Source organism: Phaethon aethereus, assembly GCF_964289735.1.
Source record: "Phaethon aethereus genome assembly, chromosome: Z".
Classification (NCBI taxonomy): Eukaryota; Metazoa; Chordata; class Aves; order Phaethontiformes; family Phaethontidae; genus Phaethon; species Phaethon aethereus.
Window position 1 is genome coordinate 66,663,032 of NC_138577.1, and position 21,536 is coordinate 66,684,567.

At 39.1% G+C, this 21,536-nt stretch overlaps 1 protein-coding gene across 2 annotated transcripts in view; it reads right to left on the minus strand.

Moving 5' to 3' along the window:
• The window catches only part of MCC (MCC regulator of WNT signaling pathway), a gene marked incomplete at both ends in the record, with an annotated part of 207,246 nt that overhangs the window by 154,086 nt on the left and 31,624 nt on the right, over nucleotides 1–21,536 (minus strand). The window contains one exon of one of the 2 annotated variants that reach the window (XM_082012897.1): nucleotides 18,357–18,568. In XM_082012897.1, the coding sequence (XP_081869023.1) occupies nucleotides 18,357–18,568 (212 nt within the window). Of the gene's footprint in view, nucleotides 1–701; nucleotides 759–18,356; nucleotides 18,569–21,536 lie in introns of those variants that run through there. The other variant, XM_082012898.1, reaches the window with a different exon arrangement.

Consider the following 21,536-nt stretch of genomic DNA (forward strand, 5'->3'; position numbering starts at 1 on the left):
TAAGGATGACATGTCTAAGACATTTCAGTAACTGACAAAATATGCCACTTTCAAAATATTTATTAAGCATTTGCATAACATCTGATATGCTTTAATTTCAAATTTATTAAAAACACACACACAATCACATTACTCAAAAAAACAGACATACCTACAACTATAAGAAACAACAGCTTACTATGGTTTCCAATGGAAAAGCAGAAAGTTTCCCATGGCTTGTTTTCTTTTAGGCAAGGAAGGAAAGTAACCTAATTCATCTAACCTAAAGAAACAACATCACCTTGGCTAAATAAGCAAACACAACTTCTGCCAATGTTGTTGTCCTACCAATAAATATTTGTCATCTTCCACTCACCCCACTTCCCTCCTAAATTAGTCACCATCTGCTTAATCTCAACTGAGATCTTCATATTTCACCTACTGCAAAGATGAATGCTGGGCATAAACACAGCTCTTGGGAGGCAAGGCAATCTCTGCTGCAGGATAACAGGAAAAATGTCTCTACATAGTTATAATCATTTGCTTTTCACCACTTATTCAGAGTAAAGCAGCAAAAAAGTTCAGGTCATTTCCTGACTGGCACAGCAAGTTATAGCAAGACACACATTCTATTAATTTTTAATTGCATTGCTTGAAGACTGAAAGCCCAAAAGGGGAGCATTTCTTTTTAAAGCATAAAGAAGGGCACTGAAACTGCTTACCTCACTCAGCTCTGCAGGAGAGTCATTTCCATATTTCATAGCAACTCCAGAATTCATGATTAGACTTCTCAGGGCTTGATGATTTCTGCAGATTTTAATGCTTCGAAGCTTTGTTCAACTGATTCAATACTTTCTTCTGCAAAATTTTTCCGTCTTACACATTTTTCTCTAGACAGCCATTTTTACTCCACATTGATAGTTTAAATTAATGATGCAAGATCTTCTAAAAGAGACAGACTGGTTTTGACTTCACAGACAATCCATTGCTGCGAGAGACTTGTTAATACTGTGAAGTGCTCAGAGATTGCAGGGAAGGAACTGCTTGCCAGGATCCCAGGGCTGTCTTAGTCCATCTGCAAGGCGTGCTTCATCTCTGCTGTCTGTGTTATGCCTCTCTTTTCCACAACTCTGTTCAAGGGCATCTCTCAACGCTGCTTAATGCAGCCAGAAAAATTTGATGAGCTTCACGCAAGATCACAGAGGAATTAAAAGGAGAGTGCTGCTACAGTCTTCAGCGTTTGGGGAGGGAGGAAAGGAAAAAGAGAAGAAAGCTCCCCTCCCCGAGACAAACCAATGCTGCAGTTCACACTAAAGTTTCCCCTGCCAGCGAGCCTGGAGTTTAAGTGGTTTATGATCAAACACAGCTGTCTTGCTGCTGGCTAAAGGGTGCATGGAAGGGGCGGTACTAAAAGGAGAGTGCAAGTGGGAGGGAGAGAGCTACAGAGAGTTCATTTTGGAATTACAGGCATTTTTCCAGCTTTCTGCATACTAACTGCGATACACAAAACTGTAAAGCTAAGTAACAGGAAACGCCACCTGGACAACAATAAATTGGGATTCCTATTTTCCCGTTCCCACGTGCAATACAGTAAGGAAAGTTGGGGAGCTCTAGGGAGTGGGGCTTGTAATGATTTCAAAAGGTCACAGTAAGCCCAAAAGCACCATTAGAAAGCTGCAGATTTTACGTAACACACTGACATTTTACAAAGACTTTGGGGAGGTGCTACTGGAAAAAGAGGAGCAAAAAGCATTTACTTTCAACATTCGTCTAACAACCTAGAAAAATCCTTAACAAGCTGGATTTGTGGATAGACTGCTCCCATTGCAAGAACTGACAACCTCTTTTCACCTTCCCTCCATCCCCTAAAACACAGTGATGGCTCCACACACTTCGTGATGCTGGATTAGGATGCACTTTTGGAGCTAGAAGTAGAAAGTACCATACTCTGCAGCTAAAATTTCCCTGACCATCTTAGTACAACGTATTACTAAAGAGTCAAATGAGTTCAGGAAAAAAAAAAAAAAAAAAAAATCAAAAGGAACAGGAATAAATGCTATGGCACAACTCTTGAACCCTGGCAAAAACATTTACATGGGCAACAATGCTCTCCAAGAGCAACATTTTGAAAATAATCTTCTAATATTTTTTTCCTTCTCTGTTAATCACAGATCAGTATCAGTATGAAGACATAGGGATAACTCATCCAAATGACAATACAGAAAGTGCACTGAGAACAAGAACCAAGATACACACATATATAATGCTCTATGAGACCAAAAAGCAGTAGCACCTTCTGGGTCCCTATCCTTCCTCCATGCCCAGCATCAGGAACTGCAACTCTCCTCTACCTCAGGGGTAAGGGGAATGCCATGGTCTCTTTACAAGACTTTTCATTTTCATCCTCCAGGTCCGTTTTCTAGCTTTTCCCTTCTCTTTTCCTTATTTTTCCTATTCTCCAGTTTGCTTTCTAGCAGTCCGTATTTTTGGGTTTCCCTTCCCCTTTTTATGCCCACCTTGTATTGCCTCCATGCTTCATTACCCTCCTCCTTGACAGCATCCTCCCTGTCTCACCTTTACATTCAGTTTTGGCTCTATGTTTAGCGCTTCTCCGTATATTCCTCCTCACTCATCCGCTTTGTTCCCGACATAGGTTTCCATTTATCGCCCCTCAAAGACCAGCAACGGGCTGCACTGCTCTCTGCTGTCAGAGCGGGGCTGTCTCAGCTGCAGCAAACACCCTGGTGCCAATTCCCCCTCCAGTAGGTAGGAAGCCAGGAGGAGAATGCAGATTTTATTTTCTATTCTATACAGGCTGCAGGATGGAACAGCATCTCCACAGTTTTGTACAATCATTTCCTGTCCATTAAAACTTCTGACTGACAGTGTTTTATACCCATGAACAGAAGTACTCATTTCTCATACATGAGAAAAAAAACTTCAGTTCAAAAATTCCTGCAGCCGACACAGTATGTTTAAAAATGTTTTATCTTGTCCAAGTCATGCCTTCACAAATAGGAGGCTGACAACGTTTTCATATTTTGCATCACTACCCCTATCAATTCTTCTAGTTCCTCCTGTAATCTGCTTAGAATCTGCTCTGATCTCATCTTCATCCAATTCTGTCACATGTATCTCAGGTTCACCAACAGAGGGATGAGTCTCAGAATTACTTAAGAATAAAGTTTTAAGGTTTTCCTTTTCTAAACGAAAGGCCATATTAATTATAGCTTCAATATACTGCATTTCCCATACTATATCCCTATAATGCCAAATACTTCCCAGCTGACTATAAACAGGCATCCAGAAATTAAAAGTTTTGATTTGCTTTCCTCACTCACCGTTGCTGTCCGTTCCTGGCAGGCTAGCCAACAGACAGACCATAACACATGGCAGTACAGATGCATCCCAAGCATAATGGTGCAGGACATTTGAGAATCTCAACTAGATTCATCCCGTACTGTACCGTTATGCTGCACAGGATTTTCTTCTGCCTCTTTTCTACTCCATACAGTAACACGGTGGAAGGAGACAGAGATACTGACTGAAAAACAACGGCAGAATTCACAGTTTCAGATGTGCAAAAGAACATGGGAGATACATGCAGATACTTTCAGAGCATAGTTTATTTAAAATTTAAAAACCAGTGGCAACTCATGGGCGAATTAGAGAAAACGTTAAACCAAACTCTGATGAAAATTTATTGACTTTAACCCCAGCTGACTCCCATTGCGATCTCTGCATGCTTGCACTGAGTGGTACGGGATTACACATTTCTCAGTTGGAAAGCATCAACTGTTACTTCTAACTAACTCGTAAGTACTGGCACTGCTTGTTTCAATGTTCTTACAAACTTTGCAGGCATTTCTTTACTGTGAAGGGCTAGCTAAGACTACACGTAATCATTCTTCTAAAATCATTATATCACATTTTTTAAACACTCAGTAGCATAGAGCACATATTCTGAATACCTGAAGATGCCAAACTTGTTCCTCAGTGAAATGTCGTATTATCTGGCATTTCTCCAAGTCCATTTACTGACTGAATGAAAACATTACATCACAAAATTAAATTCCCAGACAGACCTGAACAACTGTCTCCAGGCAGTATCACCATTTTCAAATACATGTAAGTGATCTAACACAATAGCAGGGTACTACGAACTTTCTTCAAGCTGAAATATACTTTCTCATTGGCTTGTGCCAAAGGCAAGCTTCAAAGAAAACACAGGAAAATCGCAAGTATGCCAATTTTGCACTGCCAGGAAAAGAACAGAGCACCTGTGATCCAGCAAGAGAGAGGTGCCTGTTGGACTCAGACCCTCTCTGTTTCTGTTTGGCAGCTAACTGTTCATTCTCCATATCCCTGACTCAGTTCCTCACCTAGGATAGCAATGCTCCCTTGCCCTCAACCTTGTGCCGTTCTTTTTTAGCCTCTACAGTCAGGGAGGGAGTCGGGATGGGTATGGGAAAAGGATCTCTTAGCCTACAGATGTGCATTTCTCAGCCCAAGACGACATGGTCTCAGTGGATGCCTCAGCGTGTACTATGATACAAACAAGAAGGCAAAAACAAGAAGCTGCACAAACACGACTGTCACCAAGGCTCCCTGGAACAATATCCAGCAAATGCGTTCTGTCAAGACAGAGACACTGGCCCACACTTCCATTCAGTCTCAGTGCATTCTGATCAATTACTGCTTTCTGTACCTCTGAAGCACTCATGACGCATACTGCTTGTAGGTAAGTGCATCTGCACTGACAGATTCTTCCCAAGATAATTTCAGAATTATCCAGTAACAACCATTAGTGTGGCCAGTTTGCTGATTGTTCATCTAATAATCCTATGGCCAGTCTATTCCATTTGTTTACTCTTAGTAAACTGTAGAAAAAGGCTCATTCACATGGATCTGAAAGTCACTGAGAAGTCTACTTTTTGGTTGTATCTGAATAATCATGATTTACTGTATCACCTGGAAAAAGGATTCTTTTGGGAGAAGATACAGCTCTCTTGTTGTTCTCACCTTTACTTTTGAAACTGACACAGAATATGGAAAAAAATTAGCACTGTAGTTATTTTACAAGGCTTCTCCCTCATAATACGTCTCAGTAATTACAATACTCTACTTCTTAACAGTTATTGGAACAGGTGTGACAATTGCCACACATGAATGTTCCTTCCTTGTTTTGACAGTTGCAGAGTGAAAACTACAGCATAAAAGCAATTATCTATTAAATATGTATGTATCACATATTCTTCAGCATAGTGGGTACTATGAGCAGCAGTTTCACGCTGTATACAACATGCACGATTAGCTGGTCACAGTTCCAGGATGTATGAAATAAGGCCTTCTTGGCTGGTTCTGTTTAATTAGCTCTGTAATTGAAATGCAACTAACTGAAGTCCACTGAGCATTTAGTTTGTTTATTTCAGTACCATCTCAATAGTCAGAGCAGCACCCTGCACAATCCCCCCCACAAATAAATTACATCTTCAAATATTGCATATCTACTCCACACAATTTGAATACAACATGTTTTTGTTCTCACTCTGGCACAAAATACACAGCTGTAGTGCCAATGTCTAAATTTCTATGGACAAAATAGTAGCACTCAGGAGGTCAGCATGAAGGCTAAACTTGGAAGCAGAAATTCAATACAGTAGTTGGATAATGTTTCCAGAAAATTCTTTATTCAATAGCACTAATGCACTATGATTTAAAAGGGACAGGCTCAAAGGGATAGTAGGTTCTTCTTGATGCAGACTGTTCTCATTATTGCTAGTGAAGGTCATGCACCTATGTTGAGAGAAAAAGATCCAACTCATTTGAAACAATTGCAAGTAACCTTGTACTGAAGAATGAAGCACTTCTCCAAAGAAAACACAAGCAAGCTTCTCTTCTTTCCTTCAATCATACCATCTCGATTAGTCTAAAACAGATAACATGTCTAGAATAATGTAATTTCCGAATAGCACTTCCATCAGCTACCCTCACCTGTTCACCCTTCCTCAAATATTTAATCCACTTAAAAAGTCACGTCCTTGACTTGACCGGTCTCCTTGGGAGTTCACATTTGATCCCTTTTCAATCCTCCAGTATTTCACGCCATGAAGCCACACACCAATCTGTCAAACAGCCACTCTCATTTTCTGTCATTTCATCCAGAGCCATCACATTCATTTTGATTCCCTCTGACCCTACAGAGCCTTGGTAACATGACACGAAAAGAAGCAGGGAGTCAACGTGTGCCTGTTACTCATGCGAGACACTTGGCTGTGAGGACAATGGAGAGAGATGGTAGCAATTTTTATGCTCCTTTCATGTTGCAGCCACCTAATTATCATCACTGTTCATTTGCTCCTTGCTTAAAAACACAAACAAGGCCATTCTGTAAACTACAGTTCATGCCATCATACTTCTGTTTAGCTTCCCTTCATTGTCCAGCATTCTCTCAGTTCAGTCATGCATTCCTCCAGTTACTAAGCACAAGGTAAATTTACTCATTTCACTTCCAGTCCCTACAATCTTAGGGAGAAGATTTAACTTCTCTAGATACAGCCTGTGGTTTTGCATACTTATTGCACTAAAAATACGGCCACTCTTGGTAAATCACCTATGGATTAATACTACCTTCAAGATACCTACTCTTCTACTTTATCAGAACTTGTATTCCCTCACATTTATCAATTGTGAACTGAATTGCTTTTAAAAATACTCATTTGCATAGAAAAGATTTGCCATGACTCCCCTGCTAAGTCTCTCCTATTTTCCCCAATCCCTGATAGTAAGAGTTCCTCATTTACATTCTCTCCTTACTCCTAAAACTCTCTTTTGTTTTGTATCTTGCCCTTCATGCACTCTCATTTCCAGTTCCAGTCCCCATTCCAACGTCATGACCTCGTCTCAGCAACCTAATTCATCAGCTGCCCACTTCTCTTTTACTCTGGAACTCTTCCAAGACATCTATGTGTGGTCAGTCTAATTATTTTCCCTAATTAGAAGATTCCTCTACACTCTGACTTCCATTACCACTGGCATACTGAACACAAAACTCCCTGACCTGGATCAGTGATCATGTAAGTGCCCACAGTGGCACAAAGAAGGGGGAGGGATGCTGGCCCCTGGTTTACATCAGAGCTGTACTGGGACACGCCACCACTCACCCAGCCAAGCATCCCATTTCAAGATCTCTTCCTGAATGTTTAACAGATGTACAGATGGATACTTTCTGACTACATGTATATACACACACACACACACATATAGACATGTATTTGTGTATAAGTAGTGTGTGTGATATTTGTATATATACTATACATACTTACACAAACAAGTATACACATTACATATACACATATACACACCAATTCATATTATATACACGTGTGTACACACATTTACCTATATAAATGTACATATATGTATGTATGTATACATAAGTATTTGAAAGTTTGGATTCATTTAAATGTTCCATTTGAAACATTTTCAATCAGACGAATTCTGGCAAAGGCAAGGCAAGTGTCTGACAGATCCCTACTTGAAGCTCTACAAGACTTTTTGGCTGGTATAAGCATTTAAGTAACAAGAGCATCAACTTCACTGAGCACTTACGGGGTTTGGGGAGCTTTCATCTTGGCAGAAATTATAATAAAAATTATTTCAACAATGATGTGGGCTGAAATGATATATATAAAACCTCTGGTGAATCAAACCCCCTAGTTTTCAACCACATTATTTTACTATCAAAAAATTTAAGATTATTGTAACTGAATTCTTACCGCCCTCATCTGAAGTTTATTTTACTTGCTATCTTCCTTGGCTGCGTTTAGTGGCTGCTCATGAAGATCAGCAAGTTAGTCTACAGATCACTTCTCAGCTCCCTACTTACTATCCAGTAAGTATGAGTATTTATTTTTCTAAAGGTTTGTGGGTTGTTTTTATTTCTCTCCCTAGATAGCTAAACATAAAATCCAAGCTCTCTATTCTAACTCCCCATCCCGTCTATAAAACTCAGTTTTTTTCCCTTCTAACTGCTTTGTCGTGTACCTTTTAAATCTCTCCAGTGACTTTTTTCCTGTTTAAGCTTATCATTATAATCTTCAAGACCGCCTTACCTCTGTCTGACTCATTTCTACTTCAGCCCTTCGTATTTGTCAGCTTAATGTTACATTGGGAGGGACAGTGAAAAACCTTGCTTCAGCATTTATGGTATCTCTTGACTTTCTTGCATGGTCTGTTTGGGTCTACAACCCAAGACCTGTCTACACTTTTCTCAACACTTACACTTACTTCAGGTTCATGAAACATGAGTACAAAGCTAAAATCTTCTTTACTTTCAGGCCTCATCTGGGCAGTCCCTTTCTTCATCAAGTTTAGAAATGACTTGCCAAATATTTCTAGTGTTTAGTCTCAGATAAGAGCCTATCAACCAACTAAACAAAAGTAAATAAAAAAACTAATCTCTAAAAAAAAAAAAAAGGTCTTGTTTGTTCTGTCTTCACAATTTAGAATCCTGGCACAAGACATTTAATCATTATGAAGAAACACCTGGCAGCCCTGTAGGTGCTACAGAAACTAACGCTTTTCCCTCCTTTTCTGCATACCAGACAATCAATATTCATGTAAAAATTAGATTCAACCAATAATATGCACTTATATTCTCTTTAAAAATTCATAGACTAGAAAGATTCAATGTCTTTTTCTCCAGTCACTTCTCTAAAATTATAGCTACAAGTAGGTAAGAGTGGAGTTCTTATTTCATCATGAACTCTTTGCAGAACAGATGCTGCCCTTCCTGAAGCTCAAGTTTACTTTGATTGTTTCCCACCATGATGAAAAGTGGAGTTTACGAATACACTGCAACACAGCTATTATCATAATCTGTCTCCCAGCTGAGAAGTGATAATGTGGTTTTCTAGCCCAAAATGAAGCAATCATGCTGAAACAGTTCTTCAGAAAAAGTAAGCACAAGAGAGCGCACGCGCAGAAATATTCACCTCCGATGTTCTCCGCACTGGCACCAGAATAGTTCCCCAAAATAGCTGTGCTGACAACCATATATTCATTAAAAAAAAAACAAAGACAAACAAAAAACCAACAAAACCCAGAACTTAAAGTGAAGCAGGGAGTTTGAATAGTGGCAGCATCCTGCACTGCCTCAGGTCAATGTCCCAGACCTGACAGTGACAGAGAAACAGTTCCAGGGAGCATGAGCATCGTGATGAATTTAACCCTGGCACTGACGGGCTTCTATGGAAATTCTGCCTTGTCTCGCTTGGTTGGCAGGATAATGGTTGATTATTCCCTTATAACTGAACTAGCACTGAACTGCAAAAGCACTTAGAGTCCATTTTCAACTGTGCACTGCGGTTAAGTTTTCACTTTATTATAAAAATTCCTGCATATTATGTAACCAAAACATAGGCGTTTAGTATGTGTGTAGAAGGAGAGGGGAATAGGTCTTCTCATCTTTTTAATACACAAGGATTCACAGAAGCTCAGCACTGCCAACTGCAACTATGTCTGGTCAACAGTTCACACTCAGAGAACAGGCAGAAAAGCTGGTAAAACAGAAGAACCTGTGACAAGAGTTACATGGGAATCTTTCTGGCATACCAGAATCCAGGAGGTTAATGTTGCTTCAACAGACTAATCCTGGGCCTCAGGCTCAGCTTACCACTGCCAAGCAAGGTAATAATATTAATACTATATTCTGTATAGCTGTGTGAAGCTGTGCTGGCCCAATGTACCGGGTGAATTGCCCTTCATTTCAGACAACTGGGGAAAAAAAAGGAAGTGTGTAAAAGTAAAAAGATCTGAACCTCTGCACTGGAGCCAGAGCTCCCTTAACTACAAGCAAACAAAATGGGATGCATAAAGACAGCTTCTAAGCAATGAAGAGAGGGGAGAGACAAAGTCCTTGCAACTAAGTTAAATTAGAAGTTTTGAAACTTCATCCATAGACCTTCAAAACATCTACTTAACACACACTTGTTAAGATCCCCTTTTCTATAGCACCCAATTGCCACATGCCAGTTCCCATCATCCAATTAGAACCGCAGAGCTGGGTCAAAACCCATCATTCTGTGCACTTCACCTTCCTTATATCCTTGTAAGAGATATTGTTCAACTGTCACATGAAAAATCCAATTAAAAGGCTCAGTCAAAAGGATCTATTGAAAGGCCACCTGAACAAATGTGCCCTACGCTGACACTTACCATATTCTGCTGTGATCATCTGCTGATGGAAACAGCAACAGAATTTAAAAAAAAAAAACAAAAAAAACCTCAGCATATATTCTGAGAGAATTTTCAAGAAAGTTTATAATTTGCCTTTGCTCACCTCTATGTCTGTTATGATCCAATAAGTTCAAAAGACAAAAAAAAAAATACATTTAATATAAAATGGATGCGTCTTGGCAGACCTAATCCATAATGTCCATTTTAACATGTAAGAGAAAAATTAATAACTGAGCACTATTAGAGGACTATGGAAGCCAGGACTGTATAAACACAATGCATAATCCTGTTATACCTGATGCCTGCTTCGGACAAACAAACTCCATTACAAAGCTGGCTTGAAATCAAAGACAAACAGCTTCCCACATCCCTAAACATAAAAAACACCTGTCAGACAAAACTGCCTTTGTGCCTGCTTTCTGACAAGCCAAGCCTCCTGAACCTATATCCTAATAATCTGTTCTTGCTTTAACGGAATTCTAAGATTCCATTTTTAGCCTGGCAGAATAGAAATGATACCTAGTTTGGAAACAAAGGCACAAAAGGCAAGGTTATCTTGGGCACAAATCTTTTCATGAAGAGTAGGCTCTACCTCTACATCACTAAAATCTTCTTCAACTTCAGGCCTTCCTAACTACTAGGGTTCCAGCTGAAGGAATTATTGGGCTACCATTTTAAAGTCATAGCTTTTATTGGCATTAAAAAGAAAATGTAATACAAGTTGCACATGGACATGGAAAACAAATGGTTGCAAGTGGAGAAGAGGAAGAGATGCAGCTCCTACAGTTTACTGTTAACAGTATGCACTGGTTGCCAAACACAGAAGAGACTCCCAAACAAAATAACATGGGAAAAATCAAATCTGTACACAAGTAACTGAATTCTGACATATATGAAGTGGCTATAGCAGTGAATAAATTCCCTGAAATACACAGAATGTAAGTGTTTCTTATCCACACTAGCCTCATGCAGAGGGCTTAGAAAGCCATTACTCTCTCCAATCCAAAAAAAGTTATGCCTTAAGAGCACAGGATACCTGATGCTTTGGGGCCAAATTTCCCTGTCTATGAGGGAAGGGGTGGGGAAGCTGAAGGAGCAGAGCTTCCCGAACGACGGACCTAACAAGCTTAATTTAAAAACAGAGAAGATTTGGAGACAAGGGGGAGAACAGAGGGGTACTCTGACAGAAGAGGACATACCAATATTACTGAGTTACAAAACCATAAAAGCTTTGGAAATTAAATGAGACACGTTACAGTAGGTTCTCATTAACAGGGACACCAAACAAAAAGTAGCCTACAAACCAACCACAGAACTACCTTTCACAGTACAGTTCTGTCTTCGTTTTCCCTTAAAGTATCATTTCCCAAAAGAAATACCTGTGTGATTTCAATAAAACTCACATTTAACTCACAGCTAATGGCTATAAATTAAACAACAGAGAAAATGGTTCATATGTAGGGACTATGTAAGACTATATCTGGACTGCCACAAATCTCTATGAAGCTCTTTTTCCCCATCCCCTACAAAAATATTTCTGATTTATTTGTCAACCAAACAATCCTTCCTGATTTTAAGGACTCAATTTTAAAGTCTACATTTATTACCTTAGTTAAAATGAGACAAAAAATGTAGCTTAAAAAATTACAGTACACATAAGATGTTTACAGCTTTTTTGGAGAGTGAGTGGTACAGGTTTTTTAAGCAGTGTAATATTTGCTCTCTAAACATGCTAACATTACCGTGAGTTGTGCCAAATAAAAACTTATATACATACAATAGTCAAGCAGTCATCTGTTATCAGCACATAATCTGATCGTATCAGTCTTTGTAAGGAAAGACTGTTGGTTACATAGGCACATGCCCTGCTAGTCACACAGCAAGGACACTAGAAATATCAGCTGGCTGTCTTACAGCCAAACTGGGAGGTAAGGTAGGAAGTAACAGAATAATTGATGTATTGGCAAATGGTCCAAAGTACTGGAAAAAGGGCTGGACAAAGAGATTAAATTCAGCATTTTGAATTTCATCAGAGAATGTCATATGTAAATATATGCCAAATACAAAGCATCTCTACAACGTTCTCTTGCTAAAGTACCAAGTGCATTTTAGAACATTAAGGCATTGCAAGAAATCATTATATGCTCAATAACATGACAGTAGTACAGAAATTACATGTTGGTCACTTAATTTACATTTACATACATCCCAGAGCACACAAATGGTTATTGTGACTCGGGATAGAATAGCCCATTAATGCTGCTTCAAGCAGTTATCCAGAACCAGCTGCACTGCAGTCTAACATAGATGTGCAAGTGTGCTCTTTTATACCCAAAAGCTATTAATATAAATAGCCCACAGCAAGTTAGGTTTGCCCGATTATGGAGCAGGTCATGTAGGTGGGAAAGGAAAAGCCACCTGTCCCTGAAAAATGTAATAGTGACTTTTGGAATATTATCACTCAGTATAAACTGTGTCACCTAAAAAGAATAGCTTTCTCAAAACAATCTTTCTGTCTGTCATAACTTGCAGCTCAATGCTCTCAAGGAGGAAAAATTAGCAATGCAAGCACTCACTGTGTCTGACTAGTGAAGAGGTATCGCAGTGAGAATATCTATTTTCAGAGAACATGACACTTCCTACGACAAAGACATTAAGTTCTCATCTGCTAGTGATCATGCTGAAAAACTAATGCTAATACAACTACATATTGCTTTGCTGTGAATATTTCCAGTATGCCTTCGTATTTATAAACTTTTGAGTTGTGTACCAACGGAGATGATACCTGCATTTGGTACAGACAGTCCACAGTCAAAACTAAATTCAGTTTAGTCACTTTAATTCTGCTGTACAGAAAGCGCACCCTGTCACACAGATGCACGGTCAAAACTGCCCATTCCCAAGCTCAACAAAGTCTTCAGTGTCTCCAAATGAGGTACACACACATGCAAATCAGACAGAAATTGCTGAGGAAGACCATATACCGGAGCCGTTCCAAGAAGATGCATTAAGAATCTTGTTGTGTTAGCTTTCTGTTTTGTTCTTGATGGACACAATCCAAAACCAGCTCCTCTTAAGATGAGACATGAGTGCAGATTTGGCAGGTGGATACATCCATGTCGCACTGACAGCCCTGTACAAGAAAAAGCAGGACTATGCCTGCTCAGTTGTTGGCCAGAACCATGAGATGCCGCAGGAAGCAATGCTGGCAACTCTGCAAATATGCCCTTCTCTCTGATTTAGTAAGAACAACCACATTTGTGGCACTTTCACGGTTGCTTTGAGAAGAAAACAGCAACACAGGCTTCTAAAAGCAAGTGGTCATGAAGAAATCCTACCACACCCTGTTCTCAAAAATACAGTTGTACTTTTCTCCTCCACAAGCCAACCATACCCTCATCAAACCTTTATAAATGTTTTCAACCAAAACAGCTCTGGCAAGGAAGGTGCAGTCAAAGAGCTTCCAATATAGCTGGGGTGTCTTTGGAGCGAAAAATGAGAGGTCTTGGATCACACCAGTCCAGGGACTGGATAGCAAAAAAACCCACCACCACAACCACCACCACCAAAAAAACCAAAACACAACAAAAAAAACCCCAACAACATACTTGCGATTACATTTTAAAACTGTAACATCTTTGTGCAGAGACTTTGTCAGCACACTACTTATTTACAGCTAAAAGAACAGAGGTGAGATCATATCATCATGGCAAACGAAACAATCCCAATTGGTTTTACTTATGGGAATCTAGCTACTTGTGACAGCAAACACATTCATCTTAAAACAACACTAAATTAAGGCAACAGAAACTAACAGTAAGCACACAGCCATGTATTAGCATTTATATGCATATTTTCTACTAAAAAATAATCAAGTTAATCTAGTCTATCTTAATCACATGCAAGGAGAATATGAAAAGGGAATTAAACATATCCAGATCTTATTGCTTCAGATCATTATACTTCACTAGAATTCTAATGTGAAATATGCCTACCATATCGAGACACTGCCCCGTGCGATGTTTTCAGGGAACAGCAATACTTCAGCTCCTGCAACAGAAAGCTATCCCTCCTGATAGCACCGCAGGGAACACATCAAGACTGCACGTCTGCGTGGGAATTGAATAGCTGTGACAGCACACAAATCAGCTATTTCACTACAGTTATATGACTATCCGCACTAGTGATCCTTGTCCAACTTTGAAGATTTAAGTACAAATAAAAACCAACTCCCAGACATGCACAAAGAAATCCTTTGAAATGCTTGAATTCTTTTCTACCTATGAAGAATATTTAAATTATTTACATCCCAACACAATACAAACCAAGCTCACAAATGATTACATTTGAAACACATACAAGGGTTCCCATCAGAGGTAGTTGCTGTAGTATTTAACCTACTGGCACAAACAGGTACGTCATCAGCAAGTCGTGACAGGTCACGTTAAAGGTTAGTATGTTAGTCATAAATACTGGTACGAAGGTGAAGAGCTATAAAGAGAAATGTGTCCCTAGTATTTAGATGTAAAAATGTGAATCTGAAAAATGCTGAGTTACACACCCTATAAAGACTACAGAATAAATTACTCAGGTAAAGCAAAGGCTGAATCTGAACATATGTTAAAAAAACAAAACTTAGCAAAATGACGTTAAATGAACAGATAAGAGCATATGCAATGAGTATGAATGGGTACATTTCAAACAGCACTTTTTTAAAAATTGCATCGCTAATGTGAAGGAATAGGAATAATGCTTCAGAGGACGTATTATGTCTTTATGAAGCTCTGTGGAGCTGTAAATTCACAGGATTTTTAAAATGCATTAAAAAATTCACTGTTTAAGATCTAAGCAAAGTGATAGTGGACTGGTGTTCATTCCGCTTTTGCAAATGGAAAACTTAAATGTTAAGGGCAGCGTGCAGACTCTCTGTTATTGACTGACAGTATAATCTATGCTCTAGAAGTACATAATCACCACAGGGATGTCTTTAGCCTGACTGCAGTTTAAAACCAAAAGAAGGCTGTCAGAAAGAAAAACAGGAAATTAAGTAACAAGAATTGACGCTCCAATAGGGAAAAGCACTTCAAGGTGCTGAGACAAAAACAACCACATGACTTCTAACCAGAAAGCACCTAACTGATTTATGTTTACCCATGTAACAGTTACTTTGTTAGACCTCTGAGTCTTAAGTCTAAACATCTACAAAGAAATGTAAAGAACATTGCTTTCAAGTGTGTGTCCGTATGGCCGCTGTAGATGCATTTGGGAGAAGCTGCCAGGAACTGTTCATCCAAGAGCAGGATGACACAGAAAGGCTCTGCTTTTTCGTAAGCATTCTGAAGAAGATAAACCTCTCTGGTTAACTTCAGGAGCTTTTGGAGTTCCAGAGAGGAATGTCCATACAGAGTGTTTTTTTTAAATCTTTGTCATTCTGTAACACGGCTTACAAAAAGAAATACAATCAACTCCCAAAGGGAAGAAATGTGGTTTTTAAACCTCTTTCTGCTGAGCTCCTTGTGTACAACTGGAATTCAACCCCTAAAAATGTGAAAGTTGAGATCTGCCATTTCTGAGAATGAATGCAAGGGAGAAGCTCAGCTTGTCGTTGTGGCAAATGCAGTTAGGTAAAACAATCTCAGAAAGAGACAGAAAAGGACGTACCCATATTAAATCACAGCTCTAAGAAGGCTATGTTTATCTCTTTAAAGAGTCTAAATTTAGACTGAAGTAAGCATGCTCCTCAGTATTTAAAATTATGTAAAGGGAATAAGTGTAAATAGTGAAAAACAAAGTAAGCCATTCTCTCCATTTTCTCCCGTTCCTTTCTCTCTCCATTTTAATAAAGCCAAAGCAAAAATTTACATATGACCCATGACACCAATGTTCAGCGGGAGTCAAATGGAGATATTGTTGTATTCATCTACATATAAATGAGAGACTGCTGATTCTACTATGGTTTGAAAGAACACAGAATATTTAAAAGCAGAAGTATATACTTGTTAAAACAAAGATCAGGCATCTTTCATGACAGTAGGCATAGAAGGGATTTAGACATGGGAATAAAAAGAAAGCCGTAACACCTGTGGACCTTTATTTTTTATGAGCCTTCAGAATTTTATTTTTAAGCTTTCTACATGTAATAGTAATGCCATTAGCCTTCACACTGTGCATTCCTGAATAATACTGCACACCTGCGTCTTTGTATTTGTGCATGTACAACAGGTTACCAAAGCCCATCATTTCTGAACCATCATCAGCCAGGAGCATAGACAGAGGACGTATTAGCACATACCCACCTTGAAACCTGAATGAACTCCAAATCCAAAAAGGACAGAGCACCTCACAGTTTCTAGTCCAGAAACAAAGTATGCAAGACACTCTTTTTGCACAGCTATATTGGTCTTAAGCAGCTGTTCTTAAAATTTTGTTAAAGTGCATTCTGCATCCTTTGAAAAATCAAATGTGAAATGGCTCATGTCTTTCCAAAATGGTAATTTTTAAGCAAGTCAATCAAGGCTATGGAACATGTATAACCGAACAGGAAATTTCAGTGTGGGGTAGTACTTGTTTTACTAGTATAGATTTGATTTGAGCTTGGCAGTGTTTTCACAGAAGTCAGAGAACAGAATGGAGCTGAGGAAACATCAAAAAAAACAGTGCCTCACAATTTTCAAACCAGTTCAATATCCACCTGTTACTAGTTACATTTAGATGATGTTTCTTTCCTTGATGATGACCTTACTCAAGGCAGGGTCAGATGTCTTACTGGTGAAACACATTATCTACTGTTGCTCTTCTATTTCCAAAATCTACGATTCTCCTAAAGGAGATATTAGACTGGATGGACATGATTGCTCTTCTACAAATCTGTATGTTCTCTCTTACTTAAAATTGCTCACATTTCCAGAAAACTACTGGAACATATAAATAAAGCTACTAACTGGCCTATAATTTCCCAGGTTCTTCATCTCACCCCTCTTTATGCCTGCTCATTTTCTACTTATTCCAGTTTCCATATGCTTCTGTAGAGTTTTGAAGATCAGAGTTTATGATTTAGCACAGTTGATCCCTTACTATCCATCCTAGGGAAAATGAGAACACAACTCCTTTATGGAACTGTCAATTTCCTTGAACTCTTTTCTCCTTTACGTAAGTTTTAACATCTATATATTTTTCCTCTGCACATGGAAGCTTTAGGTCCTATATCAGCTCGTGTTCAGGAACATAAATAAAACTTAGAAGGCTTTTGAAAACACTTTCAGAATATTTTTCATAATTTTCTTCTCGAATAATGCAGCTTAAGGCAGTTGATTTTCCTCTGTTGCCGGAAATCACTTCCATTAGACATTAAGTCTTGAGCAGGTTCTCTTACAGCTTGAATTATCCTACGATATTATGAACTAGGAGTCTATTTCATCAAAGTCAAGCATGCCAATGAACAGACATTTTAAAAATGAGGAAGTTTTTTCACTTTCATTTTAGAATCTTTTACTTTTCCACTTAAACGGCTGTGCAACACAAATCAGAAACATATTAGAAAATGAGTGGTCTTTTATAACACGCCTGGCTTAAAATTAAAACACACACTTGATCCCAATACACTGATGGGGAAGCAAAAAATAATGCTCTACTCCTTCAACAGTTACACGTTTTTTTAACAACAGAAAATAGTTCTTGCTTGTATAAATAAAAAAGAACAGTGCTAGCACACCAAGCGTTTAAAACAATTATCAAAATTTAGTGGGCAGTAATGAAATAACAAGGGAAGAATTTTTCTGTACAACATTTCTGAACAACCTGACACCATACCTAAAAAGATTAATTGAAAGGAACTTTTCAGACACAACTCTTCTTCTGTTAAGTTGTTCTTAACTTCTTAATTTATGAACTTCAGTTTGTGTCTTCACAGACTCCCACCCTTTTTGGTGAAACTCAGCTATACAAACTTTGGAAATACTATATACCTACCAACTGGAAAAATCACATTGGTTTTCTGGCAAATGAAAGGCAACAGCTGCATGGCATTGTATCATGAAGGCTCAAAGGCTCTAAGGCTGGAATGAAAATGCTTCTTTGGGAAAAAAGAGAAAAAGAAAAAATTTCTACAAAACTTAAAAGCAGAGGCAAAATGCACTTACAGTGTTGGCAAGTTCTAAGTAGCTTCCTCCAACAGAGTTGCTAAAATTTGAGTCCTGAGCTAGAAGCCTTTGCAGAGCAGCCTGTTGAGTCACATTGCTTCCACCATACTCCAACACCTTTTGTAGTGTAAAATGACTCTGGAGGTCTGGACTCTGAAGGTCTCTTGCTCCTGAATCATAATCCCAGCTTTCTCTGGCTCCTGATAAGGCACCTAAAATGCAGAAATAGAAAAACATTCTAGCATGGATTGTATATAAAGAACACATAGAATCATACAATATCTCAAGTTGCAAGGGACTCATAAGGATCATCGAGTCCAACTCCCTGCTCCTCGCAGGACTACCTAAAACTGAACATATGACTAAGAGCACCATCCAGATGCTCCTTGAACTCTGACAGGCTTGGTGCCATGACCACTGCCCTGGGCAGCCTGTTCCAGTGACCTGCCACCCTCTCAAGTGAAGAACCTTTTCCAAATGTCCAACCTGAACTTCCTCTGACAGAGCTTCATTCCATTTCCTTGTGCCCTATCGCTGGTGACCAGAAAGAGGAGATCAGCACCTTCCCCTCCGCTGCCGCCCTTGAGGAAGCTGTAGACTGTGATGAAGTCACCCTTCAGCCTTCTCTTCTCCAAGCTGAACAAACCAGGTGACCTCAGCCACTCCTCTTGAGTCTTGCCCTCGAGGCCTTTTGCCATCTTGGTCATCCTCCTCTGGACACACTCCCATGGTTTCATGTCCTCCTTATACTGAGGCGCTCACAACTGCACACAGTACTCGAGGTGGGGACACACCAGTGCAGTGTAGAGTGGGACAACTACCTCCATCAACTGGCTAGCTACGCTGTGCTTGATGCACCCCAGGACACAGCTGGTCCTTTTGGCTGCCAGGGCACACATAAGCCTGACTATCTTTCCAGAAAGGAAAAAAAGGAAAACAGCTCCACCACCATTACTCCCCATTTTGCACATGCTGACAACACCAGGAAAAAAAAAGTAGTAACATTTTCAATGCACAGGTCATTTACTAAATTACAAGATCCAGAAGGAAAAATATAAGCATTTGTATACATTATTTAGTATAGAGTAAAACCAGAGTAATTTACAATAGCTAAGGATCACTGAATGAGTATCAGTTACTATGTCAAATTGAAAAGCAGCACTGATCAAAGAACAAAAGAGGAAAACCATAATTCACTTTTTTTTTACTGAATACCAACACAATAAGTGAATCTTCTAGCTGTATAGTTCACTACTTTTACGCTAGCACTGCCTTTCTTATTATCTCAGGATTGCTTGTTTCAGTTCAAGTTCAGAGACACATCATTCACAAGGTGTTTCATCACAAATCCATGCAAGAATATGATCATGTAGCTAGTGATAAACAATGAATGCTTCAGAGAAAATTTCTGTATCATGAAGCTGTAGGGTTGTTGTTTCCTCATGTACAATCCTTCCAATTCCCTACATCCAGAGACGGGCTTAAACCCTAAAACAAATTTAACAACATTTTCTTATTTTACTCAGCAACTATTTCATCCCTGCATGCTCCTGCCTCCCATACCACTGTCCCACTCCTTTAAAAATCCTGTTATGTTTTAGGCTTAACAATTTCCCATGGCAAAACATTCCACAGTAGACTCCAGATTATTTAATAGCCCTGGGCAGCACTGCAAAATTTCATATGTAGCATCATGAAGATTAAAAACAATTATGTGACTTGTCCAAGCACACACTCTAAGTTAATAGAAAAGTCAGAACAGAATCCAGAGCTACAGACTAGAGCAAAACTCTAAATCCACCATGCAATCATCAAACCATAAGTAATTGTCTGTAATGCCATCCTATTAGTTTGAAAGCTTTTCCTTTTTACAAGCTAGTTCTCTCTCTCAAATATTCATTATCATTTTAAGTGAGCATTTGCTAATCAGTTGTTATTATTTATTCGGGATAATGCCACGGAGAAACAATAAACTATATAATGAACTATTAGGAGAATGCTTCCCTCTAACCAAGAAAGTTGAAACAGAAAACCAGCCAGAAGGGAAGCAAGACAGCAACTAATCTGTTAGTTTTAGGTCAACACCCTAACAACCCGTGAAGAAGTTATGCATGACAAACTGACTGAGGAAACCCAGAGGTGGTTTCCCTGCCTTACTATAATAAGACTATGCTAGCCTTTAGACATGTACTTACACATGACACAAAACAAAAAAATAATTATTTTATACTAATATAATTACCGTGATTCATTACCGCAGGTACAGGTTAACAATTAAAGATTAATCCAATAACTTTTACACAAAAAGCAGGCACAGCCATACTTCATCTAGCTACATGCTGCAAGACCCCCAGCAGAGCTGAACTAAGATACTGCTACCAGCAATATCTTACCTTGTGTGTAGTGCACGATGACTAGTGATCAGGCACAATGTTAGGTATCTCTTGCCCTCTTGTGGCTACAGTACCCCGTACAGCAAATTATCAGCCGCTCGCAGAGCTGAAGCAGCAGAAATGTCTCAGGAGCCTGCGGGAGAGAGGGCATCAGTTCTGCCATCTCCCAGGCTTGACAAGAACACAGGAAACAACTCTATTTGCACAAGTATAGCCACAGAATTAAGAGAGCTCGTGATATCATACCTCTTTTTACAGAGCTAAATATGGCACAGATTTCAACAGAGTATGTGCACTAAATTTCTATTACAAATGACATTGTTCTGCAAAACAGCTTTCACATTAATTCAATTACCAACAGTAGCTTTGTTGAAGACCCAAGTGGCCTTCACAGCTTGCACCATCTGCCATAAGATTGGAAGCACTTAAAACACTCAGCTATCTGAAGCCAGCTGTTGGTCAGAGATGGAGCAAGGAAAGATTGGGTTTTTTTACAACTGTGCTGTGACTGTATTTTTAACCCAGGTCTTCTTAAAAGTTCAACTCTGTACTCCTAATTCAAAACACACATACTAAAAATGCAAGGAGAGATGACTGTTACAAAGGAAGTAATTTCCAGTATTTTATTTTGGGTTTAACCCTAATCTCTGAATTTGCCCATTATTTCCCCAACAGATTCCAAAACTCCAGCTGTTAAGATGCTGTCCTCCTGGGTCATGCACCTTTCAAGTCTCAGCTCTGCAGGGAAACTCTCGAGTTGTCAAAACTCAGATTTCAGTTGTAACTG